This window comes from Nicotiana tomentosiformis, chromosome 10 (genome assembly GCF_000390325.3).
Source record: "Nicotiana tomentosiformis chromosome 10, ASM39032v3, whole genome shotgun sequence".
Classification (NCBI taxonomy): Eukaryota; Viridiplantae; Streptophyta; class Magnoliopsida; order Solanales; family Solanaceae; genus Nicotiana; species Nicotiana tomentosiformis.
Genome location: NC_090821.1, coordinates 17,654,724 through 17,681,474, shown reverse-complemented (window position 1 = coordinate 17,681,474; position 26,751 = coordinate 17,654,724). Strand labels below are relative to the sequence as shown.

Sequence of the window (26,751 nt, the reverse complement as noted above, 5' to 3'; positions counted from 1 at the left end):
GGAGATGAGAGGGAGAAGAGAGGTGTTTTGGGTAAAGAAAAAGGGAAGGAGATTGGTTTGCCGACAATGGAGTTTGCTAGCACTTCTGGTCTAAGTTGCTCGGACTCTTCACTTTCAGTGCCGCACCCGTGTCGACACGACGTGGGTGTGAGTATGGGTGTGGGATCCGTGTCGGATTTGGTCAACCGATTTTGGGTACTTTGAACAAAATCAACGGAGAAATTTGGGACAGATACAATGATTTTTAAAAACAAATCAAAAGCTAGGGTGATATGGAAGAAAATGGAATACCTTGTATATATAAATTTCTATATCAGTCCTTTTCCTTTTATCTCCTAAAATTCTACTCTTGTTCAATATTTTCTCCTTCTCGGAATACCTTGTAAGTTTTTCACATAATGTCTCATAATTTAGACATATTTTTATAACTTTATTTTTAAATAATTGAATTATTTTTAGCCGAATCCCCGCACCCGTATCCGTACCTGGATCCGTACCTCCGAAATTTAGATCATGAAGGATCTGACCTCTAGATCTGCACCCGTATCGGACACCCGCACCCGAGTCCGAGCAACTTAGCTTGTGGCAATTTCCTTTTGGGATTGGAGTTTTGGTTTCCCTTTTCAAATCTAGAGTTTAATTCTCTGACTAAAAGATGGATTTGAGAGAGAATGATATAATTAGCAAATAGAAGAGAAGGAGATGGGTCCAGTGAATACGGAGCTTGCCAGCGACGAGCAAAGTTTTGGATTTTTCCCTTTTCAAATCCAGAGTTTTGGTTTTTTTTCTTTTCAGACCTAGAGTTTTGGCTTTTCGACTAAGAAATGAATTTGAGAAAGAGTGATTAGCGGTAGAGAAACCGAGAGAAGGAGATGGGTCCACCAATCATAGAGTTTGCCAGCAACAGCAAAGGCGAAGAGAAACGAGCAGCGAGGGACGGAAATTCTCCGACGAAGATAAGTTTTTTTTCCTTTCTTTAGTTTTTCTCATGCCTCAAGCAAGGACATTTTCTCTACCATGTGGTGTATCAAGCGGTAATAGTTCCTGTTAGTTTATAGATATGTATAGTGTAGTCTTGTCCCACATTGGAAGAGGAGTAATATCTCCTTGTAGTGTATAGCTATAAATAGGGACCTCTTGTATTGTATTTATCATCTAATATCAATAATATATTTTCTCCCGTGCTTTCTCACGTGGTATCAGAGCATTAGTGAGAAAAGATCGATGTGTGTCATTCCAGCATTAACCGGGAAGAAAGAACTTAGTCATCGTGCAATTTTTCCGGTGACCTAAGGCTTGTCTAAGTGAAAGTCACTTTCTGTCGGTGTTGTGCTAAAACCAACACCACCACGAGGTAGATCACCTTCCGACAACCAACCCCTGAAATTTTATATGGCAGAAAAGCCGCCACGCTCCTCCACGCGCCGGCAACAACTTTTCCGGCGAGGGTTCCGGCCACTTTCCGACCATTTTTTCGCGAAGCTTCTTCAGGATAGTGTGGTCTCCTCAAAATTCTGAGCCTACCCATTTAATTAAAATCAAATTCCGGCCACTTTTATATTTTTCCGGCGTGAACAGTGACCTTTCTGGCCATTTTTTGAAAATATTTCTTCAGGAGAGCTTGCTCGCAAAGGAATTCCGAGTCTATCCATCCTGGTTACAACAAATTCCGACAACTTTGGAATTTTCCGGCGAGCTACAGTGTTTCCGGCATGTTTCCGGCACAGAACAATGTTCTGTTTTCCTGCTGTAAACAGTGTTTTTCAAGCTATTTCTTTAGTTTTCTCACAGGAGTTACTTATTTTCACTATTTCAAGTTAACCCTACTACTACAAATTGTAGCGACATGGGAACCGATGCTTTGAATAGTCGGATAGTTTCTTTAGCAGAGTATATTGAGTTCCTTCAGTATAAAGCATGTAATCAGACATCTTCTGAGATAGCTTCTGTTCTTCAAACAGGTAATAGCGTGACTTGTTTCTCCCAATCTTCATCCTCTGAGTCTTGGGTCATTGATTCAGGTGCATCAGATCATATTTCTAGTAACAAATCTCTTTTCACTACTATTTCGTATTCTCAATCTCTTCCAAAAGTCACAATGGCCAATGGGTCTCAAACCATGGCAACTGCAATAGGTCAAGCAAGCCCACTTCCTTTCTTACATTTAGATTCAGTCCTTTATGTTCCCAATAGTCCTTTTAATCTCATAGATGTTAGTCGCTTAGCCAAATCACTTAAATGCGTTGTTTTATTTCTTGATGACCATGTTTTTATACAGGAACGCAGTACGGGGCGGATCATTGGTACCGGGCGTGAATCAAACGGACTTTATTACCTTATCCTTGCTATATCACATGGACTCACATCTTGTCTTCCTTTTACAACTTGTCCTGTTACTGATTCACCAGATTTATTACAGAAACGGTTGGGACATCCCAGTTTGTCAAAACTTCAGAAAATGGTATCTGGTTTATCTCACTTGTCAGCTCTAGAGTGTGAGTCATGTCAGCTCGGTAAGCATACCCGCTCTCATTTCCCTCGGCGTCTTGATAATCGAGCAGAGTCGCCTTTTACTTTAGTCCATTCAGATGTTTGGGGTCCTAGTCGGGTCAGTTCCACCTTGGGATTCCGCTACTTTGTCAGTTTCATTGATGATTATTCAGCTCTAGTTGTAGCTCCACCACCTATAGCTCCAGTTCCACCACCTACAGCTCTGGTTGTAGCTCCACCACCTATTGCTCCAGTTCCTCCACATAATCCAGTTCAACCTTCTGCAGCTCCACCACTCTTGACTTATCATCGTCGTCCACATCCATCATCAGGCCCAGGTGATTCACGCCCCGCATTAGATTCTGCACCTACTGCGGACTTGTCTCCTCTTAGTCAACCAATTGCACTCCGCAAAGGTGTACGATCCACTTAATCTTAATCCCCACTATATCGGTTTAAGTTATCATCGTCTGTCGTCATCACATTATGCTTTTATATCTTCTTTGTCCATTGTTTCTATCCCTAAGTCTACAGGTGAGGCACTATCTCATCCAGGATGGCGACATGCTATGATTGACGAGATGTCTGCTTTACATGCGAGTGACACTTGGGAAGCTTGTTCCTCTTCCTGCAGGTAAGTCTACTGTTGGTTGTCGTTGGGTTTATGCAGTCAAAGTCGGCCCGGATGGCCAGGTTGATCGGCTTAAGGCTCGTCTTGTTGCAAAAGGATATACTCAGATTTTTGGGCTTGATTATAGTGATACTTTCTCTCCCGTGGCTAAAGTAGCATATGTTCGTCTCTTTTTGTCCATGGTTATTGTACGTCATTGGCCTCTTTATCAGTTAGACATTAAGAATGTTTTTCTCCACGGTGATCTTGAGGAAGAAGTTTATATAGAGCAACCACCTGGTTTTGTTGCTCAGAGGGAGTTTAATGGTTGTGTGTGCAGATTGCGCAGGTCACTATATGGTTTGAAACAGTACCCTCGAGCTTGGTTCGGTAAGTTCAGCACAATTATTCAGGAGTTCGGCATGACTCGTAGTGAGGCTGATCACTCTGTGTTTTATCGGCATTCTGCTCCTAATCTGTGTATTTATCTAATGGTTTATGTTGATAATATTGTTATTACTGGTAATGATCATGATGGTATTACTAATCTGAAGCAACATCTCTTTCAGCACTTCCAGACTAAGGATCTGGGCAGATTGAAGTATTTTCTAGGTATTGAGGTCGCTCAGTCTAGCTTAGGTATTGTTATTTCACAGCGGAAGTATGCCTTAGACATTCTTGAGGAGACTGGAATGATGGGTTGCAGACCTATTAACTCTCCCATGGATCTGAATGCTAAGCTTCTGCCTGGACAGGGGGAGCCTCTTAGAGACCCTACGAGATATAGGAGGTTAGTTGGCAAATTGAATTACCTCACAGTGACTAGACCTGACATTTCTTTTCCGGTGAGTGTTGTAAGTCAGTTTATGGATTCTCCCTGTGATAGTCACTGGGATGCAGTTGTTCGCATTCTTTGGTATATAAAGTCAGCTCCAGGCAAAGGATTACTATTCGAGGATCGAGGCAACGAGCAGATTGTTGGGTACACAGATGCTGATTGGGCAGGATCACCTTTTGATAGACGTTTTTCGTCTGGATATTGTGTTCTAGTAGGAGGTAATTTGGTCTCGTGGAAGAGCAAGAAACAGAATGTAGTTGCTAGATCTAGCGCCGAAACCGAATATCGGGCCATGGCTATGGCGACGTGTGAGTTAGTTTGGGTCAAGCAGTTGCTCAAGGAGTTAAAGTTCGGAGAAATCAGCAAGATGGAATGGAACTAGTGTGTGATAACCAAGTTGCTCTTCATATTGCGTCAAATCCGGTGTTCCATGAGAGGACTAAACACATTGAGATCGACAGTCACTTTGTCAGAGAAAAAATACTTTCAGGAGATATTATTACAAAATTTGTAAAGTCGAATAATCAACTAGCAGATATTTTCACTAAGTCTCTTACTGGTTCTCGTATTAGTTACATGTGTAACAAGCTCGGTACATATGATGTGTATGCACCGGCTTGAGGGGGAGTGTTAGTTTATAGATATGTATAATGTAGTCTTGTCCCACATTGGAAGAGGAGAAATTTTTCCTTGTAGTATATAGCTATAAATAAGGACCTCTTGTATTGTATTTATCATCTAATATCAATAATATATTTTCTCCCGTGCTTTCTCACAGTTCCACTTTGAACAAGAAGAGGGGAATTAGGCCGCTCACAAAGTTTAGGTGTATAACTGTCTGGGACAAGTTTGAGGGGTGTACTTGTGCCTTTTTCCAAGTAAAACTTACCAATCAGGTTTAAAACCCATCTTAAAATTTTCATTTATATGAAAAGATGTAATTTTAAGTTTTCAAAAAATAGTTTTCTTGTGAAATGGCAATCTGTTAACCACCACTCCTGGGACGAAATAAGGTCTTCCCATTGTTTTTGCTCTTAAGTCTCTACAGCAGAAAAAATTGGATCCTGCGAGATCTTTTCTTGAATGATAAGAGAATGGTGAGGATGGGGAGTAGGCCCCGTCCGGGGGGAATGAGAAGAACCAGGCTGATCCGGGTATGTGTTTGCACCATAAAGAAAGAGCAAATAAATAAGACTCCCCCTCCGCTTGGAGATGACTCTAGTAAATATTTTATTTCCTATACCCGATCACTAGACCTTCATTCAGAACGTCTTTTAACAATATATTATCAGCTTACCAACTACTTTTGGTGTCTAGTACTGCTCTTATAAAGAGAGAGCTCATGGGTGATGAGACGCATGCCTAAGCACTATAGGGGGTACACTAAAGTGTCACCACCCACAATCTGACTTTAACCAACGTTTGTTTTACATTTTCACGGTCCAAACCAGAACCCACCGGGTTGGGCCAAACCAGGCCAACTGAGCTGGAACTGTTACTGCTAATTCAATCATGAAACACTCCACTGGCAATGCAATTTTGAGCTTTCCAATCTGATGCCTTTCACCGGCACAAGGACCTATGGGTAACCAAGGAAAGTGCAAAGGGAATGTTAATGTCCTTCTCCTTACAAGATCAAATAGGGAACCCGTGAATCATCAGAGAGAGCTCGCAAGAGATACGATTTATCCAGTCCATTAACTCATTCTGTCGAATAAAGTACACACTTCTCACAGGCAGTAGCAAGGTCACAGTAGAATCCTGTATACTAATCAATGTTCCATTGGGTACATACAGTTGTTTTTTATCAACATACAGTTTGTTAGAAAGTTAGCCTTAGTTAAATATGTAAAAATGGATTAACGTAAAGACTAGTGTCCTACATCTGATTAGAAGCACAACATACATGGTAAAGTGTGTCCATAACAGACTTCAAGCATAAGACAGTTGTCTTGAGCATTCTTCCAATCTTTCTCATATCCTCACAGACCATTTCTGCTTCCAGAAGCAGACCAGTTCCTACTTTGCCTTTCATTATACTCCTTCATAGAGCTTTCCATGTGGATGCATCATTGATTGGTTCTCTATCCCAATTTGGGCTCCATCTTTTAAACAATGACCGCAACGCTTGATCCTTCAAAGAACTTCCAAATTCATGTTCTTAGTATGGCTCTACTAAATACCCTCAAGTTCCTAACCACTAAACCTTCCTTATTAGGAAGGTCACTGTTTTCCAATTAATAAGATGGTACTCTTTTACCTTCCCATGCCCTATAGAATATTACTTAGTACTTTCTCCAACCTCTGTGCCAGACACCAGTACGGGTGGCAAAGACATGTTGTACATTGGATGATCCAGGAGACCTATCATCCACACATAATAGGAACTGGAAACAGAGATATTTATAAGGCTAGCATTCAGAACATATTTACAGTTGGTGAAACCAGGGAAAAGAAAAATAACAAACTTTAATCAAACAAACTCAGTTCAAAAAGAGATGAACCTTATCAAGATATAATTCAGTTGCCCATGTGGAAATCATTGTTATTTGGCACTTTTCATCCTTTGAAAGATTATCAAGCTTCCGCAGGAGAAATGTTCTCAATGCATCCTGCAAGCAAAGGGTGTCATATCCTGGAAATTTCCAAGTAATTCTATTATTTGCGGCTGTTTTTCTTTTCAAAGTTGCAGATATTACAAGTCAGAAACTGAAAAAAAAAAAAAAAATCAGCCATAGACCAAGAAATACCTCTCATTATAACATGAGGAAAATTTAATAGTGGCTGGATATGAAGACAGCAATAAGGATCAGAACTAAGATGAAACTAGAGATTTGTTGTAAAAAGAGGATGGCATATATACGCAAAGATAGTGTCATTATCTTCATAAAGAAAAATTGCTTCATAGTATGACATACATAGGACTACTAAGCAAGAAGACAATTACGAGAAATTAAATTTCAATGGTTCTAAACTACTAGAATTTTTTCTAATCAGTAAACAATAAAAAGTTTCATTAACAACCAGCACTAAGATGGTACAGCACATCAGTACAAAGAAGTTCCAAAAAGAATACTGGAATATCTATTCTATAATCAGCAGACAAAAGCAACAGCATCACTCAAGAGTCAAGTCCTGGTGTAGACTGTGTAAAATAAACATGGGTATACCTCTTGTATACAGGTGTTTTCAATTCGCCCTTCACTCAATAATATTTATTACCTTATCAAAAATAAACATGTTTATCAATATGTTTAGTATTTTAACAGTTGACAGACCAATAAAAATTCGGTATGCTATGTCTGGGTTTCAGAAGCAATAATTTCATATAAGTAACTCAACACTAAATGCAGTAACCTAAAATGAGTCGCTGCAACGGACTCCAAATGTGAAATATGAAAGTTCTAAGAAGTTTCTACAGACTAAAAACCTGAGTCTTGAAAATGGAACAGTGGGGAAAGTAATATTCCTTTATAGATATGAGTGTAGTTACTACTACAGATCATTGCTTCAAATGAGCAAGATCAGTCAAATTCAGATAAATTTAACCTCTTATTTGCAGATGATATTGTATTGATTGACGAGACGCGAGGCGGTGTGAACGCGAGGTTAGAGGTGTGGAGGCAGACCCTGGAGTCTAAAAGGTTTCAAGCTGAGTAGGACCAAAACAGAATACTTGGAGTGTAAGTTCAGTTGTGAGACTCAGGGAGGGGAAAGGGAGGTGAGGCTGGACTCGCAAGTCATCCCTAGTAGAGGTAGTTTTAAGTACCTTGGGTCTATTATTCAGGGGGATGGGGAGATTGATGAAGATGTCACACATCGTATTGGGGCGGGATAGATGAAATGGAGACTCGCTTCTGGTGTTTTTATGTGACAAGAAGGTGCCACCAAAACTTAAAAGTAAGTTCTACAGAGTGGTGGTCAGACCGACTATGTTATATGGGGCTGAGTATTGGCCTGCCAAGATTGCCCATATCCAGAAAATGAAGGTAGCAGAGATGAGGATGTTGAGATAAAAGTGCGGGCACACCAGGTTAGATAGGATCAGGAATGAGGTTATTCGCGACAAGGTGGGTGTGGCCCCCATTGAGGACAAGATGCGGAAAGCGAGGCTTAGGTGGTTTGGACCAGTGTTATCAAAAGCGAAAAGCGTAAAAAAGCTCTAAGGTCCGTTGGGGCTTTAAGCACTAAGCGCAAATAAAGCGTGGGCTTTAAAGAAAAAAGGCGCAACTGGAGAAAAAGTAAAAATTTGTATATGTAGTCTAAGACCAATAATTATAAGCATGAATAACAAATATATGGACAAAGAAATTAAAAAAAAAATTATGAATAGTGAAATATCAATTGCTTAATGTCACCTTTTCAGGATTACACTCATTGACAAGGAAAAGTATGTCTTAGAGCCTTGATGCGACACTGAAGCGCCCACAAAGCGAAGCGAAGCGCTCAACATGTTTTGAGCCTTGCTTCAGGGCTTAAGCGCGATTTAAGCGCGCCTTTGACAACACTGGTTTGGACATGTGAAAATGAGGAGCACAGATGCCCCGATGAGGAGGTGTGAGAAGTTGACATTAGAGGGCCAACGGAGAGGTAAAGGTAAGCCGAAGAAGAAGTGGGGAGTGGTGATTAGGCAAGACATGACGCAACTTCAGCTAACCGAGGACATGACCCTTGATAGGAAGGTGTGGAGGTCGAGGATTAGGGTAGTAGGATAGGTGGTAGATTGTTCATACCAATAGGATTAGTACGCACTCTCGCATTCTGTTGGTAGTAGGTTTCTATGAATACCCGTCATTTTCTTTCATTTTGATTATCTTATTATCGTGTTGTTTCTATGCTACTTTTACATGGCTTTTTGGTGTTGTCCCTCATTGTCTATCTTTTTAATTAATGTGGTGCTTATGTTTCTGAGCCGAGGGTCTATTGGAAACAGCCTCTCTACCTTCACAAGGTAGGGGTAAGGTCTGCGTACACACTACCCTCCCCAGACCCCCACGATGTGGGATAATACTGGGTATGTTGTTGTTGTTTTTTGCCAATAAGTGAAAAAAAATTTATTCTTGCATCACCATAAATCAGTGTTCTCGGATAGAATAGTCATACCTGTTCACTTATGCTAATGAACTTCAATGAGATCTCTTCAAATGATAACACATAGTTAATCTGCAACAATCATTTCCTTGCATTAGAAAGGGCTCCAGTTCTAGGAATAAATACGGATTACTAGCAAGCCTACTATGTCAAACATAGTAAAAGAAAAGAGAAGAAAGGGACATAAAAGGGAAGCTGCCTCAACACCGTTTATGTCATTCTTCCTCAAGCAATAAATACGCCAAAGGAAACAATTTTAATGCTGAAAACATGCTTTTTACGCGGAAATATTCAAGATGATAATCAATACATTTACAAGGATATATTCAAGACGATAATCAAATTGATATAGTATTGAAAATGTTAGGGACAGAAGTTTTATGCAGAGAACATTAGTTTTTACGAGGAAATACTCAAGATGATAATCAAATTGATACTAATGAAAATTTTAGGGATTATCTGTAGCTGACCTTCTTAAGGAGGGATTATTGGTTTTCCCTCGGGGTATTATTGAAGAAAGTATTTTTATTTATCAGGAAGAAATTTCCAGTGGTCTTTGTAAAACAGAGTAGACATCGACATTGATTGCTACAGCAGTTTGTGGAAATATCCCTTTTGCTGGTCGCAAGGAAATTAATAATTGGAAAACAAGGATCAATTTTAGCAAAGTACAAAAAACAAAACAAAGAACAGAGCATAAATGGAAACTGAAAGATTTGAAAAGCATTTAAAGTGGAAAATGACAAAGAACACAAAATGAAGGAAAAACAAATAAGTAGAATAATTACTTTTGCATAGAATGATGCAGCTCTGAGGAACTCCTTGGCAGCAAAAGCAGCTTCAGCCTGCATCACATTAGGTCTATGATGAAAAAGCCAAAAGAAAAAATTCAGCCTCACAAGCAATATAGTTTCTTTTGTTTATGACATTTTAGGAGATAATATTGCAGCATATATCCCAGGGGAAAAGAATAAGTCCAAATCAGCCGCGACCTGAACCAGATAAACTTGGTCTCTCTGCAGGGCATCACGACAATTAGCCAAAGCTGCAGCATATTCTTTTAAGTCCAAGTACACTTTCCACATGTCACGGCCTTCATCATTTACAGACACCTAAATTCAGATTGTCGATTTCAGAAACTGAAGCAGAAATTTAATGGGTACTACCACATCACACAAGATTCAGATAATGACTATTACCGCACCTGGAAGATGGAATTTTGGTCATATGCATAAAACAACCCAGCTGAGGCATCACTACATAAGCCAAAAATACCTCTTGAAACTGCGTCAGGTGTCTGATCAAAATAAAGTTCTTCTACTATTTGTTCACTTATCCTGTTCACCACCTACAAGACGTAAACTATAGCATAACTATACAAGGTATTTAATGGCGAAATGTCCATCCTTCAGAATAAAGTGTTTTTGCTCAATAATTGCACATTCAGGTTCTTGCCCCTGTCCTAAATCGTTGTTTCTCTGTCTTCTTTAATTTGGTAAAGGGAGGACCTTTCTCATCCTCATATTTAACAATGTAGAACAAGATAGATATTGCAAAAGATAGGAGGATTAAGGATGCAATACAATCACATCTACCCCCATTGTTATAGGTCGATTTCTAGTCAATAGAAAATGAAATCCTCAGTGGTCTTCCAAAATATTCTTCAAAAATATATTAATATTTATGGATAATGGCAGGCGAAAGCAGATACTATCAAGAGAAACAAATGGAGTCTTTTATGTCAACTTAAGATTAATGTACAGTTGATGAATCTCAAGATTAAATACAAACTTAGTCATCAATACCAGCTCTGAGAAATAGAGGTACGCGGACAACAGAAATTTAAGGATATCGTCGCTAGCCTTATTAGGTCTAAGACTTCAACAAAATTCTGTTTGAAGCTAAGAATTTGTATCAGTTGGCCATTTCTGTTGAAAGAAAAAGCTTGATTTTAGGCGTCAGCAAAACACTGCCGTCTGTTCCAAAAACAAAAGCCCCTTAGAGCCCCGGGACGGGAGTGGGGGACGGCCCTACGCGCAGGCAACAGCAGCACCGGCACTACGAAATGAGAAGAATAATAATTCAAGGGCGTGAAGCGAGTACTTCTAGCTGCTTCGCCTACTTCTTATTATGGCGGCTATGTTTTGGTGGAGAAAATGAACGAAAAGCGAGATGAGCCTGCTATTTTCAAATCGATTGATAGATAGCCTGATCTGTTCTGATAGATCGAAAGAGATAGAGAGGGAATCTCTCAAGAATAAGGGGTTTTCCCTGAGCCTGTCTGTGTTGAATACGCTTTTTCCGTGTAGAATAGAGATTCTCTCTAAGGTTGATAGAATATACGTTTTCTTTCTCTGATTAAAGGTTGTCCAAAGAGGACTAAGAGACAGATATTGTGCTTGCAAGCGTAGCGATGAAGTCGAACAGGGTTGGTAAATTCACCGGGTGACTCAAAAGCAGGCTCTTAAAGACCACTCATTCCAACTGCACGAACGTAAATCTTATCTATGTCACAGGTTTGATGATCGCTAATGCACACAAAACCAATCTCATAACTTTTTTTTGCACGCAGAAGGAAAGAGGAAACGAGCGAAACAAAATGGAGCGAGGGGAGGAAGGAAATGTAGAATCCAGTGGTTGAGCGACGAGCTTTTTAAATGAAACCCGAACTCCGATTGAATTTCTATCAGCGGTAAATAATGAGTTGTTCGATATCAAAGTTTTAGAGTTAAAAGCGAATCTTCAGGATCAACTTTTTAATCTCTTTCTCAATGAAGACCTGGGAATCAAAAAAATGAAAGGATAAGGGAGTCACAGCCCCCAACCAAGGGAGTGGTTAAGTTCACTATGTCCCCCTTTTTCCCGACATGCTATGGTGCCCCGGGGCTATTTGAGATAGTTGAAAAGGGGTGTAGCAATAGAAAGTTTTGAATCAATAATTCCTCAAAAATCATTGCTAGTACGTTTAATACCTTCTCTTTGGAAAGATTTTTCAGTATTTTCTTATGATGACCTGGTCGAGAGAGAACGATACATCGGTGTAAAAGATTTCCACAAACCACAAAAAAAGGAATTGCCTATAGAGAGCAAGTAGGCTTTAGACAAAAAGTGCCTCTTGTGCCCCTAGTAGGGAAAGCAGCTGAGATAGAGAGAGCAGCTCTCCCTTAAAGTCCTTTATAGATTTCTAGTCGGGAATAGAGTTGTGGCTTCCCCTTTTTCAGCCTGACATTACAAAGGTAGACTTCATCCACCGGACGCCCTGGCTTTCTTTTTAGCTTTCCAATTTTCGTTGCCCGAACACGATTGGTGCTAACCACACTAGGTGCTACCGTGGTAGCAAGAGAGGCCAGGCGGTGACAATTGAGAGGTTGCATCGCTCTCTCCAGGAGGTTGGCCACCTATCTTAGATCTTCCTATTTCCAAGAAGATCCCAGGCTCGATCTGGTTTAGTATCAAGGTGATTCTTTTTCTGTCAGGTTCTTTATTGCATTCCCTAAATAGGGTTCTTTTCACCTTTCCCTCAAAATACTTGTACGCTATCGGTCATTGAGGAATACTTAGGCTTAGATGCCAGGTTGTCGAGGACACGTCTGAAGAGGAGGCGGGGATCTTTCCCCATAGCTTTCTTTCTTTATTCTTTATCGTTTCGGAATTACCAGGGGAACTGCTTCCAAATAAATCAGTCCACCTGAAGCCCCTTCCTCCAGCGCTCTCACCTGATCCTGAGCAAGATGAAGAAAGTGAAACTAACCCTGAAACATCTAATCTTGATCTTACAATTGCAGTTAGGAAAGGGGAAAAAGAGCTTGTACCTAACTCCCAGAGCAGCGGGAAGGTCGGAATCTAATGAATCTGTCTTTAGAGTGTAGCTCCGCACCTTACCCATCGTGTAATGACAGTGTGCCTTCACCCCATGATACGTCCATCCAAGTATTTTTGCCCTTACCCTTTCGGTCGAGCACAACCTCCCGAGCGCTAGGTAGGTGAGTCAACCTACGAGCACGGAAGAGCATGGAACTAGAGTTGTCACGATAGAAAAGATAAATAAATAAATTACTATAAGGAACCAACGATTCTCTCTTCTTAAACGCCCTATATCATATGACTTTCACTGCCCTTAGAGAAGAAGAGAAGAAAAGCCCTAGAGTAACGGAAGGGAAGCCTCACAATAAGAGAGACAAGACTTAACATAAATGTAGCCACTGGAGCCATACTATAAAAAGGGAGAAATTAGCACTACTTGGTGAAATAGGTTCTTTTAGAATCAATTTCAAAGTATCTCCGGGGCACAGTTAACCATTCTCCTATGTGCCAATCGCTAGCGCATCCAGGGCCCCGACGCCCAGCTCAGCTGGAGAGGCCTCCTCCACCCTTTCTGACCTCTACCAACTGAGTGACGAATTGGATAACCCATCCAGTCCTCTATCGCATCAAATTGACGAATTCAGTACTTATTGCTTGCCAAAAATCCTACTTCTACAATTGGTAGGTCACCGGGTTATTCAATTAAGTCGTGTTTTCCGTGGTTTTCCCATGTTACAACTTCCGTACCAATTCGGGTTCCATTTCTTCTAAGATAGAATAAGAATAAGCAGAATTGCTTAAGTAAGATACCAATTAGTAGTGATTGAATTCCTTCTATGGTTCCACATGAGAAATCAGTACGAATATAACTTACATGAGCTAGAAGTCTTTTTACTTTCGTTTGGGCCATGGCGGCCAGTGCTCCTAAGAACATAGAAGCAACTTGCTTTATATCTCTCAATCTCCCCACTTGGCTGGAATTTCACTGTGTATACCCATTTACATTTAGATCCCACAGTCTTCTTTCCAGGAGGTAAATCAACAATCTCCCATGTCTCATTCTTCTCAAGGAGGAGGTAAGAGTCGGGTTAGGCGCTCTAGGAGTTCCCGTTCTCGCTTTTCTTGATCTTCCAAGCTTGAAGCTCGCCTGGCCTGCTTTGAGCCTTGTGCGCCCTGCAAGAGATTACCGGGGGTCTCGGTACCGAGGGGGCACGGGAACAAGAAACTCCAGTAAATAAAAGAAAGACAATATGAGTCCTCTCAATAGCCGAGGGCCCGTCTTTTCATGTCGAAGACACGGGTTCGATTCCAGTAAGGGATAGGTACTCATTCCCGTCACACGGGTCAGTGAAGGTGGAAGTCCAAAGCTTAATAAGGTGGAAGGAGAAGCCGAGGCAATCTTGAATTGCGTATAGAAACAAAACGAACCACTTTTATTCTCGGATCTTCACCCGGCTTAACCACTAAGAACCCCACTGCACAAGGAACATAAACATCGTCGTGGAGAGCAGCCTCTATATCGGCAACAATGAATAGGCTCCTTTTTATTTTCTTAATTGCTTTCCGTGTCCTTGAGTCCTCTCTATGCCTCTCATGTCCTTCTTTCCTTCGCTTGGGACTCACTAGCACACTCTTTGCTGCTTTCGTGCTTGATGGCTTCTGATGAACCAATGATGCTTACCAAGCCATCCTGGCTTTCACTCCTCCAGTTAGATTATTCTGTTTTGTCTCACCCAGGCGGCCTACCCGCTTTCCTTTCGTTCAGCTGCCCTCAACCGCGCTGATTTTTCGGAGGAATTTATAGCATCCATCTGCTAATGTGTAATGTGCTGCCTGGTAACAAATCACCAACTCAGGAGTCCTTGAAATAGGCCGTTTGTTATTGCTATAAGGAATGCTCGTCTTTATATGGCTTGGCTTCGCTATCGCTCGTAATGGTCGACAGTATTCCTGCCATACCAGAATTCCAATTATTTAGAGCTAGAAGCTTCGCCAGAAGCAAGCAAGATGAGGTCGCTCTGCTTCGTAGACAAGGCTCGTTCCGTACTTTACTTACGAGCTCGTGTAGTACTCACCCCTATCTCTAAAGGGGCTTATGCACTCCACTCGCTGTCTACTAAACGAGCGTTAGAGCGAGCGAGCGAAGCCCTCAATTTAGTGGCTTCCCTCACCCTCCTCTTTCATTTCCGCTTAAGCTTCCCCGGTTTGTGGGATTAATTGGTTGGATACCCGAGACCCATAATCTTTCCTAGGAACAGCTTCTAAGATGATAGGCATAAAGGCATGATTAGTTCCACAAATCTCACTGCATTGACCATAGTAAACTCTTTCTCGTTGTACCGAAATAGAGTTCTGATTTTTGGGCAATGTCTTTCTTTTCTTGAATTCAAAAATTCTCCACCTTTTCTCAGCTTGACACCTACTTTAGAACCATCATTTGGGAAATTACATCATATCTCTTCATGTGTAACAAACCAATATTTGTTTCATATCATGAAGTCATGAAGCATCGAAGCTTCGTGACGAAGCAGCTAAAATTTACGTCAGAACAAGGCTGACACATATATGATTTGATGCACGCTAAAGAATATCCAAAGTGATGAAGTGGAAGAATATAAGCATAACTCAAATTATTGCTTCCAAACCATTTAAGTTACAGGTTCCTTTTTAAGGTAGGCAATTACGCCATATACAACCTAAGAAAAAATTTCATACAATTCTTGTCTTTCATTTGAGCAAAGAAAAAGGCCTAGATATATCTTACTTCTCCTTATAAAGCCCAAGGTATATATTACATAGAGACAAAGGCATGCATGTACCATAATTCCAACTTTAAAAACTGATAAAACGAATTTGATATATTAAAAGGTAGATAAAAGAACAAAGTCATGGAAATACCATTAACACACCTTAACCTTGTTACCTATGAGAAGTAGGAAATGAAACTCGGATACAGCAAGAGAGCTAGGTTTGACACCTTCAACTCCTTCAGAGAATTTAGAGTAGTCTAGAAGAGCTTTGTTTTCCACAAAGTTTTCATCCCCGTTTGGCGAACTACACATGAGGTTTTCAACAATTGTAGAAAACATCAAAAAACAAAGTGATTTAAGTATAGAACTGTGGAGTTTAAAAAGGAAATTGAACGTAACCAAGATGTAAACAAATAGTTTTCTTTCTTGGCTTAAAACGAATAGTATATATTTTTTGATAAGGAAAAACGAATATTATATATTATAAGGACAGGAGATGAGAAAAAGGATTGCAACAAAGCAAAAAAGTAAAAGAATAAGCAACAGGGGTTAGATCAACCTATGTTGCACTCCAAATTTTAGGTCACCATGGTAGATTCCTGCTCCAGAAAGCCATGCGAAGTGTACAGCCCTCCTTTGCTTGATAAAAAAGTGCAGTTCACTGAAAAAAGAGAATTCGATTACTCAAACATCACTTGCAAATGAACAGATTTCCTTTTCTGCAAGTACTTGCAAATGAACAAATACATAAAAAGATAGCAACTCTAATATGGTGCAAGCTTAAAAGTGTCTTCACAGACGATGAAAGTTGTGACAGCTATAACCAATGATGACGATGGAACATTATTCGCTGTGAAGGAGAGTAAGTGTAAGTGCAGATGGAACACAGGTGAGAATATTTGTCAATCCATGCCAAGACAAAGTATCAAGCTCTTGACATATGTCTGATCAACCAAAAATTATTACCATTTCAAGAAAAAAAAATGCCTGATCAACCAAATCCAAACCCCTCCATATGCCTGATCAACCAAAAATTATTACCATTTCAAGAAAAAAATGCCTGATCAACCAAATCCAAACCCCTCCATAAATCACTTGCAATGTTCGGTCAATCATTCTCTTGAAGTGGCAAATATTTGAATGCAACGAGAAGGTATCTATTAAAACATGATTGTGCACCAAAATGTTTTTGATATATGAAGTCAGTTCTAGTATGAACAGTAAAATGAAGTTTTTGGAAGGCATAAAATGGTTCCCCGACTGAAAGGTGCCTCTTTTTCATTTTCCTCCCAGACTTCGCGACAATTTGTTCAACTGGTTGGCAAAATGCTTCACTTTGCACATGTTGAGAAGCCACAAACGTCTCTTCCTAAACTGTAGGCCCCTTTGATGGTGGCCGGATTCCTCACTTAGCACAACCGCGTGGAAGTGTTTATTTTCTTTCTTCTAATATCTTCTTTAGTGCCATGTAGAATTATGTGGTTCTAGATCATCTAAAAGCTTAAGTTAAAGACTTCCTTTCCTTGCAATTTTTGACAATATCATAAGTAAAGAACTTGCCTGTTAGGTATTTCACCAGGAAGTTCCATGAAATGAACTGTACGGTCCACATAGCTTGCAAAAACAGCCTACGCAAGCCACAATGCATCAATTCAATTGAAATTTATTAATCATTTTATGATCACAAAATGCCAATGAACTAGCAAAACTTTATTACAATAATAACAGGAAAGAGTCTCCAACAAACAGTATCTCAAATGAGAGTTAAGGCACAAAAGGTGTACAAAATGTTAACAATTTTCATCATTGGGCTGGTGTATATAGGCACTGATGGAGATAATATACTAGCCCAAGATATTACAGCCGATAAAGTATACAGGAAAAGCTGACAAAGGAATAGATCAACAGCTTTTGTACAAATTGATCCTGCAAAGTAGTTGGGAACAAATAAAACTAAGTCCTACATTGTGTTCAAAATTTCTTCAACAATAAACAAGATTCTATGTACTGATAAAGAAGGAAAAGGAAGACCACAAGTAAGTTAGTAAAGCGTACCAAGTTTAAGTGTTCAAAGAAGTCAAGGAAGCCAGCAACAGTAGCACAGTGTACCCAAGATAAAAGAGCCCAATAATTTCAAATTTCCAAACTAAAGAAGTACAATTCGTCAGTATGGATAGCTAGAATACTTGATACAGATTTCAAGGATGAACTCCCATACCAGTCAGAACTCCAATCACACATATAAGATATTCTACATAATAACTGTGAAAATTGCGCAGAAACATAGACAAACCCGAAACTTAATTAAGAAAGAAGCTATCTTGGGTATTTCGGCAGCAACACGCGCAGGTAAAGAGAAAGTGAAAAGAAAAGGAAGGAAGTAGCTTGTTAGATGTTGAGGGCAAGGAGCCAGTTAAGATGTGGAAATGATTACTGCTAGATACAAACTTACTTCAAGCGAGCCAATCCCTGTGAACGAATAAAGTCGAGTAGGTGTAACAGCCATCACATAAAATCTGGTACCATTGTGCACATTTGCTGTTTCCATCTACAAGGAGATGAAAGGAAAGCAGGCTTTCATTAACATCATCTCGGTATGAAATGGTAGGAAGTACATGATCAAATTAAGAAGGGAGTAAAAAGGAAACAGGTAAGCCAGTTGGAGGATGCTTTCTCCTTTTTGGAGGAAGAAGTTAAAGGAATGAAAATAAGGAAGAAAGAAACTACAAAGTACTGAACCTGCAAACCGGTGAAAGCCTCAGGTAGTTCTTTAAGTTCAAACAGTAACTTTACGTACTTCTCCATTTTATCCTTTACATCTACAGCCATCTCACAAAGTTGGCCATTGTCCGTGCCCATAATGATTTCTCTAGTTGAAGCTGAAACCATCATCCACAATTAAAAAGAAGAAAAGAAAACCACAACCATTCTGAAATTTCTGTAAATCGTCAAAATCTTGTACGAAAACACAAGGTGATACCATGATGACTACCTTCTGTTATATGCTGTCTATTCCAGGCAACAGCATTGACAACAAGACCTTTTAATTTGCTTAAAATTCGAGGCTTTGTCCATTTAGCATGAGTATAATATGTATCGGTACCACTACTGCCAATAACAGTGGCAATACAGTGACTCCCTCCAGGGTCAACGAAAACCTTATGAACAGATTGTTCCCCAGGCCTGCCAACAGAAAGATCTATATCTGCAAAAATAGTCAAAAACAGTTAACCTCTTTCCACTTGTAGATCTTATACAAGTAGTGGAAATAATATGCTTAGATATGTAGAGGTCCAACACTTAATCACAGTCAAGTTAATTTTGGGTTTGCACAAACTTAGACGGTACATGTACTCTATGCAGAGCTGACCTCAAAAAAGAGTAGGCTCTGCATAAAAGACTCGATTTTGATAGAACTTTGTAACAACAAAACCATGCTTTTACCCTGTGTATCTTGAAGATTTGTGACGTTCATATCTGTAATTAGTCTTTCAGTTCCTTTTTGGGCTAAACATTCTCATATCCCAGAAGCTTTTACGTCTTAGCATAATGTTTATTTTTTTCTTTCTTTTTGGGTAAAGGTTTAGCATAGTGTTTCTTATGCTAGACTAGATTGGCTGAAACAGGGTAGCCTGGGATAATCCAGCATTGTAGTCTTATTGAGGAGTTCAAATAGCAGTGATAGTAAAACTGTTAGTTTACAGCATGTATATAGTGTAGTATTGTCCCACATTGGTAGAGGAGTAGTATGTCCTTGTATAGTATAGCTATAAATAAGGACCTCTTGTATTGTATTGTTCATCCAATATCAATAATATATTTTCTCCCGTGCCTTCTCACATGGTATCAGATCAATTGTGAGAGACTTATCGCTATGCATAAATTCCAGCGATTCCGGGAAAGAGAAATCAGTACTTTTTTAAGGTTGTTTTCTATCTGCTTCATTTCTGTCAGTGTTGTACAAAATCCAACACTACCACAAGAGTCGTCACTGTCCGGCGACCAAACCCCAGTGAAAAGCTCCGGCAGCAGCCTCCCCACACGCCTCCACGCGCCACCAGAAGCTCACGCGCGTGAGCTCACGCGCCGGCGCGTACGACCACTTCCGGCCATTTTTTGAAAATCTTCCTTCAGAACAGTTGGGTCGCCTGGTAATTCCGATCCTACCCCTACTGTTTTCATTTCATTCCGACAACTTTGAGTTTTTTTCGGCAGCTACAGTACTATTCCGGTAGCTACAGTAGATTCCGGCAGCTACAGTATTTCAATATTCTGTTTCTGTGTTTCCATACACTGTTTCAGTGGATTACAGTTGATTCTTTCTCTTATTTGGTAATAATTTGTAACAATGTCTTTGGGATTTGATGTTTTTGGGTCTAGAAACATGAGTTCTGGAAGCTCTAGTGCTATTATTACCTCGGAACCTTTAATGGGAGGTTCAAACTACTTAGCTTGGGCTTCATCTGTCGAGTTGTGGTGTAGAGGTCAAGGTGTTCAAGATCATCTAATCAAACAGTCTAGCGAGATGAAAAGGCAATAGCACTTTGGGCAAAAAAATCGATGCTCAGTTATGTAACATCTTGTGGCGATCTATTGATTCCAAGTTGATGCCTTTGTTTCGTCCATTCCAGACATGTTATTTGGTTTGGGCAAAGGCACGCACCTTATACACTAATGACATATCTCGCTTCTATGATGTGATATCACGGATGACAAACTTAAAGAAGCAGGAATTGGATATGTCTACTTACTTGGGTCAAGTACAGGCAGTCATGGAGGAATTTGAGAAGTTGATGCCAGTTTCTGCTAGTGTGGAAAAACAACAAGAGCAGCGACAGAAGATGTTTCTCGTTCTTACCCTCGCTGGACTTCCTAATGATCTTGATTCAGTACGCGACCAAATTTTGGCTAGTCTGTCTGTCCCGACAGTAGATGAATTATTCTCTCGATTACTTCGCCTTGCTGCAGCACCAAGTCCACCAGTGATCTCATCACAGATACTTGATTCCTCTGTTCTTGCATCCCAGACAATGGATGTTCGGGCATCTCAAACTATGGAGCATAGACGAGGAGGAGGTCGTTTTGGAAGATCTAGACACAAGTGTTCTTATTGTCACAAACTTGGACACACTCGTAAAATGTGTTATTCCTTACATGGTCGTCCCCCCAAAAATGCTTACATTGCTCAGACCGAGACTCCAGTTAACCAAAGATTTTCTTTATCTAAAGAAAAATATAATGAGCTCCTTCAGTATCGAGCAAGTAAACAGACATCTCCACAAGTAGCCTCAGTTACTCAGACTGATACTTCTGTTACTGGTAATTCTTTTGCTTGTGTTTCCCAGTCTAGCACTCTTGGCCCATGGGTCATGGATTCCGGCGCTTCTGATCACATCTCTGGACCGCAGTACGGGACAGACAATTGGTACAGGACGTGAATCAGAAGGCCTTTACTGCCTTAACTCACTCAGTCCTTCCACAACATGTCTAGTTACAGATCATCCAGATCTAATCCACAAACGTTTAGGACATCCGAGTTTATCCAAACTTCAGAAGATGGTGCCTAGTTTATCTAGTTTGTCTACATTAGATTGTGAGTCGTGTCAACTTGGGAAACATACCCGAGCCTCCTTTTCGCGTAGTGTTGAGAGTCATGCAGAGTCTGTCTTCTCCTTAGTTCATTCTGATATCTGGGGTCCTAGTAGAGTCAATTCATCCTTGGGATTTCGTTATTTTGTTAGTTTCATTAATGATTATTCAAGATGTACTTGACTTTTCTTAATGAAAGATCGTTCTGAGTGATTTTCTATATTCCAGAGCTTCTGTGCTGAAATCAAAAACCAATTTGGTGTTTCTATTCGCATTTTTCGCAGTGATAATGCCTTAGAATATTTATCTTCTCAATTTCAACAGTTTATGACTTCTCAAGGAATTATTCATCAGACATCTTGTCCTTATACCCCTCAGCAAAATGGGGTTGTTGAGAGAAAAAATAGGCACCTTATTGAGACTGCTCGCACACTTCTAATTGAATCTCGTGTTCCGTTGCGTTTTTGGGCGATGCAGTTCTCACAGCTTGTTATTTGATTAATCGGATGCCTTCATCTCCCATCAAGAATCAGATTCCGCATTCAGTATTGTTTCCCCAGTCACCCTTATACTCTCTTCCACCCCGTATTTTTGGGAGCATGTGTTTTGTTCATAACTTAGCCCCTGGGAAAGATAAGTTAGCTCCTCGTGCTCTCAAGTGTGTCTTCCTTGGTTATTCTCGTGTTCAGAAGGGGTATCGTTGTTATTCTCCAGATCTTCGTAGGTACCTTATGTCAGCTGACGTCACATTTTTTGAGTCTAAACCTTTTTTTACTTCTGCTGACTACCATGATATATCTGAGGTCTTACCTATACCGACCTTTGAGGAGTTTACTATAGCTCATCCTCCACCTTCGACCGCAGAGGTTTCATCCATACCAACCGTTGAGGAGTCTAGTGTTGTTCCCCCTAGTTCCCCAGCCACAGGAACACTACTCTTGACTTATCATCGTCGTTCGCGTCCTACATCAGGCCCAACTGGTTCTCGTCCTGCACCTGACCCTGCCCCTGCTGCGGACCCTGCTCCTAGTACACCGATTGCACTTCGGAAAGGTATACGGACCACACTTAACCCTAATCCTCATTATGTCGGTTTGAGTTATCATCGTCTGTCAACTCCCCATTATGCTTTTATATCTTCTTTGTCCTCAGTTTCTATCCCTAAGTCTACAGGTGAAGCGTTGTCTCATCTAGGATGGCGACAGGCTATGAGTGACGAGATGTCTGCTTTACATACAAGTGGTACTTGGGAGCTTGTTCCTTTCCCCTCAGGTAAATCTACTGTTGGTTGTCGTTGGGTTTATGCAGTCAAAGTTGGTCCCGATGGACAGATTGATCGACTTAAGGCCCGTCTTGTTGCCAAAGGATATACTCAGATATTTGGGCTCGATTACAGTGATACCTTCGATATATAAAATCGGCTCCAGGCAAAGGGTTACTCTTTGAGGATCGAGGTCATGAGCAGATCATTGGATACTCAAATGTTGATTGGGCAGGATCACCTTCTGATAGACGTTCTATGTCTGGATATTGTATTTTAGTAGGAGGAAATTTGGTGTCCTAGAAGAGGAAGAAACAGAATGTAGTTGCTCGGTCTAGTGCAGAAGCAGAATATCGAGCAATGGCTATGGCAACATGTGAGCTAGTCTGGACCAAACAATTGCTCAAGGAGTTGAAATTTGGTGAAATCAGTCGGATGGAACTTGTGTGCGATAATCAAGTTGCCCTTCATATTGCATCAAATCCGGTGTTCCATGAGAGAACTAAACACATTGAGATTGATTGTCACTTCGTCAGAGAAAAGATACTTTCAGGAGAGATTGCTACAAAGTTTGTGAGGTCGAATGATCAACTTGCAGATATTTTCACCAAGTCTCTCACCGGTCCTCGTATTGGTTATATATGTAACAAGCTCGGTACATATGATTTGTATGCACCTGCTTGAGGGGGAGTGTTAGTTTACAGCATGTATATAGTGTAGTATTGTCCCACATTGGTAGAAGAGTAGTATGTCCTTGTATAGTATAGCTATAAATAAGGACCTCTTGTATTGTATTGTTCATCCAATATCAATAACATATTTTCTCTCGTGCCTTCTCACAAAAACCTCCAATAGCTCAACATTATTTGCTGATAAACTAACTTAAAAATTGAGATTTATAAATCTTCTGCTATGTGATCTCTGAAAATGTTTTCTTGAATCAAAAATTATATAATATTTTGACATCTGGTCTACAGTGTTATCAAAGGCGAAAAGCGCAAAAAACTGTAAGATCTGTTGAGGCTTTAAGCACAAAGGGCAAATAAATGGTGGGCTTTAATGAAGAAAGGCGCAAATGGAGAAAAACTACAAATACGCATGTGTAGTCCAAGACTAATATCTATAAGCATGAATACCAAATATATGGACAAAGAAATTGAAAAAAAAATTACGATAAAGTGAAATATCAATTATTTAGTGTCGCATCTTCAGGGTTACGCTAGGAAAAGTATGCCTTAGAGCCTTGATGACAACACCGAAGCGCCTACTAAGCGAGGCAAAGCGCTCAGCATGTTTTGAGCCACGCTTCAGGGCTTAAGCGAGCGCACCTTTGATAACATTGGGTCTATCTAAAATAACTCTGGCATTTAAGCAAATGAAAATATTCTTAATATTTAGCTATAAGGTGGGTTGCGACAAGAAAAATTGTCCCTAATCAAAAAGAAAAGTTGGAAGTCGTACCATAAGAATCGCCCACTCCAAAGTCATGCCTGATTACCCAGCCTTTGCTAGTTCCCAGAACGATGACATCATTGCCAGTCGCCATGCATGTAATGGCTCCACGGCCTTTTGTGGCATATCTTTCAAGAAGATCTACAGAGAAAACCTGATGTCTTCTTTCCATTCTAGTAAGGAAATGACAGAAGCAAACCAAATAAAAGTTGGGTCAGACCACAGTATTCGGATCTTTAGTTATGAAAACTAAGCGCAACACTAAACTTTAGCTATTGAAAAAAAGGAATATCAAGATGATAAATCAACAACTTCATGGAACATGTAGAAGAACTTAAACTAAGGGGAGGGAAATATAGGTGCATGAGTATTCCAATCATACTTTAGTAGTCTTCATAGACTGGCTTTATGTCAAAGGGTGCAGGTTATGCTTAAAACAAGCTATATCAAAATTCCTTTTACAATTCTCGCCAAAAGATATCCTTCATAAAAATTAACTAGTTTCCTTGAAATCAAATAATAAGATATTATCATTCAGAAGACCACTGATACCAAAGAGAAAACAAAGTTATACTGCCCCGTCACAAAAATAATGGCAGAGTACGGAGCATGAGGCAAATATAGCTAATTCTCTATATAAATTGGGACATTGATTGACTAGCAATTTTTCTTGGGGGGGAGGGGGGGTTATAAATAAAGAAGTAATACGAATCACAACTTTTACAATTACAACTATTATAAAAAATGATATTGAAATTATCAATACAATCAAATGATTCTATCCAAGGGATCTTTCCCCCTTTCAGAATTGCATAGAATTTTTTTTTATTCGTCATTGATGAATTGAAAAAAATATTTGACTCCTGAAAAAGTAATCGTGCCAAACAAAGTAGGAGAGAATCATCAACAATAAGCATGTTTAGCTTTGGAATCACTCACATTTAACCGTTGCAAAATGGAAGTCCAAAAATTGTTTCAACTGGTCAAATCACCTTGAGATTCCAGTTCCACGATCATTCCATAAATTACTTTGGTCAACAAGTTGTGCTATAACTCCATAAAGACTGTGAAAGGCCTAAAATCAATTTATCGCCTTTGTACAAAACATTGCGACCTACATCACATTCCGAATTCTACTATAACAATTGTTTAAAAAAAGGGTAAATACTTTCTGCCTGAGCGGGATCAGTAAGAAAAGTGTTTTTTTTTTTACCTCAAGAATTTAATTCAGGAGACAAGTAGAGAAACTTACAACTCGACTTCGCCGGAAAAGATATCAGCAGATGAATTCACGGCAGAAAATATTGAGACGTGCGGAGACAGACCGACGGATTTTGAAGCTGGCCGGAAAATAGATGCCGGAGTAACTTAGATGTGAGTGTTAATAATCTGCAGTGTTTTCCTTCCAACTTGAAGGGAGTGTTGCCGGAAAATGTTGGGTAATCAAGCCACCGATGGAAATGGTTCGAAACAAACGAGTTCTACTTTGCTTTACTGGAAGAATTAATTAATACATGTAGGCTGCTTGGTAATTCAGCTAATACGTGTTATTTATGTTTTAGTAACTTTAATTGTGATTTTTTTGGTTAAAGAATTTGTTAAATAACTTATTTTTGATAGAATTAATTAATTAAAAATCTTAATATCTATATCTATCTATATATTATTAAAAGGTGAGAAAAAAACACTCTCCTTAAGCCAAGTGGCAGCCTAGAAAAAAGTCATATGCCATAAGTAGTAAATAATTAGTTATTAATTATTATTTTTTAATTTAAATATCTATAAAATAATAAAATAATATATTTTATAATAAAAACAAAAATTAAAAAAAAATGTTCATTCAAATTGGAGTGTAGTTTCAAGTTGGAGTTTTTAAATTCTATTTCTATATATTATTAAAAGTGTATAAGTAGTTAATAATTAGTTATTAGTTATTATTTTTTAATTTAAATTTATATATTATTAAAAGGAGAGAAAAAGTACTTTCCTTAAGCTAAGTGTCAGCCTAGAAAAAAATCACATGGTATAAATAGTTAATAATTAGTTATTAGTTATTAGTTATTATTTTTAATTTAAATCTATATATTATTAAAAGGAGAGGAAAAACCCTTTCCTTAAGTTAAGTGACAGTCTATAAAAAAGTCACATGGCATAAGTAGTTAATAATTAGTTATTGGTTATTATTTTTTAATTTAAATATCTATAAAATAATAAAATAAAATATTTTATAATAAAAAACTTAAATAAAAAAAAACTGTCCATTCAAATTGCAGAGTAGTTTCAAGTTGGAGTTTTTAAATTCTATATATTATTAAAAGGAAAGAAAAAAGCCATCTCCTTAAGCCAAGTGACAGCATAGAAAAAAGTCACATGGCATAAGTAATTAATAATTAGTTATTGGTTATTATTTTTTAATTTAAATATCTATAAAATAATAAAATAAAATATTTTATAATAAAAACGAAAAAAAAATGTCCATTCAAATTGGAGAGTAATTTCAAGTTGGAGTTTTAAAATTATTTTAAAATAAAAAATCAAAATTAAAAAAATTGCCAATTTAAAATTTCTTTGTTTTTTTAATAATTTTTGCTTTTCTTTTTAAAAATAAAAAGCTTAGTTATTCAAAAAATATTATTGAGAATAATAGAATAAAATATAAAATATAATGAAGGCCACATGAAAAAATAAAATACTATATATTAGGTAATGTAATAGCAATAATTAAAAATTTAAAAACATTTAAAATTATAAATAGAAGGGAAAGATGATTTGAACTTGAGATTAGATTAAAATTATGGTAAAAATGCTCAAACTATGGATAGGACCGCAAAATTAAAGTTTTACTAGATAAGGAAAAATAATAATA

At 38.9% G+C, this 26,751-nt stretch overlaps 1 protein-coding gene across 4 annotated transcripts in view; it reads right to left on the bottom strand.

Annotated features, from left to right (window-relative positions):
- The window catches only part of LOC104105486 (vacuolar sorting protein 18), a 75,407-nt gene extending 50,022 nt beyond the window's left edge, over positions 1-25,385 (bottom strand). The window contains exons 1-14 of one of the 4 annotated variants that reach the window (XM_070186288.1): positions 25,138-25,385; positions 24,825-25,018; positions 23,895-24,058; positions 18,576-18,788; positions 18,323-18,462; positions 18,036-18,131; positions 17,144-17,211; positions 16,143-16,244; positions 15,743-15,887; positions 10,234-10,377; positions 10,022-10,141; positions 9,818-9,874; positions 9,042-9,101; positions 6,443-6,550 (exon numbers count right to left, since the gene is read on the bottom strand). In XM_070186288.1, the coding sequence (XP_070042389.1) occupies positions 6,443-6,550; positions 9,042-9,101; positions 9,818-9,874; positions 10,022-10,141; positions 10,234-10,377; positions 15,743-15,887; positions 16,143-16,244; positions 17,144-17,211; positions 18,036-18,131; positions 18,323-18,462; positions 18,576-18,788; positions 23,895-24,057 (1,416 nt within the window). In that variant the 5' untranslated portion in view covers position 24,058; positions 24,825-25,018; positions 25,138-25,385. The remainder of the gene's footprint in view (positions 1-6,442; positions 6,551-9,041; positions 9,102-9,817; positions 9,875-10,021; positions 10,142-10,233; positions 10,378-15,742; positions 15,888-16,142; positions 16,245-17,143; positions 17,212-18,035; positions 18,132-18,322; positions 18,463-18,575; positions 18,789-23,894; positions 24,059-24,824; positions 25,019-25,137) is intronic. The other 3 variants (XM_070186287.1, XM_070186289.1, XM_070186290.1) reach the window with 3 other exon arrangements.
- Positions 25,386-26,751: the final 1,366 nt, after the last annotated feature.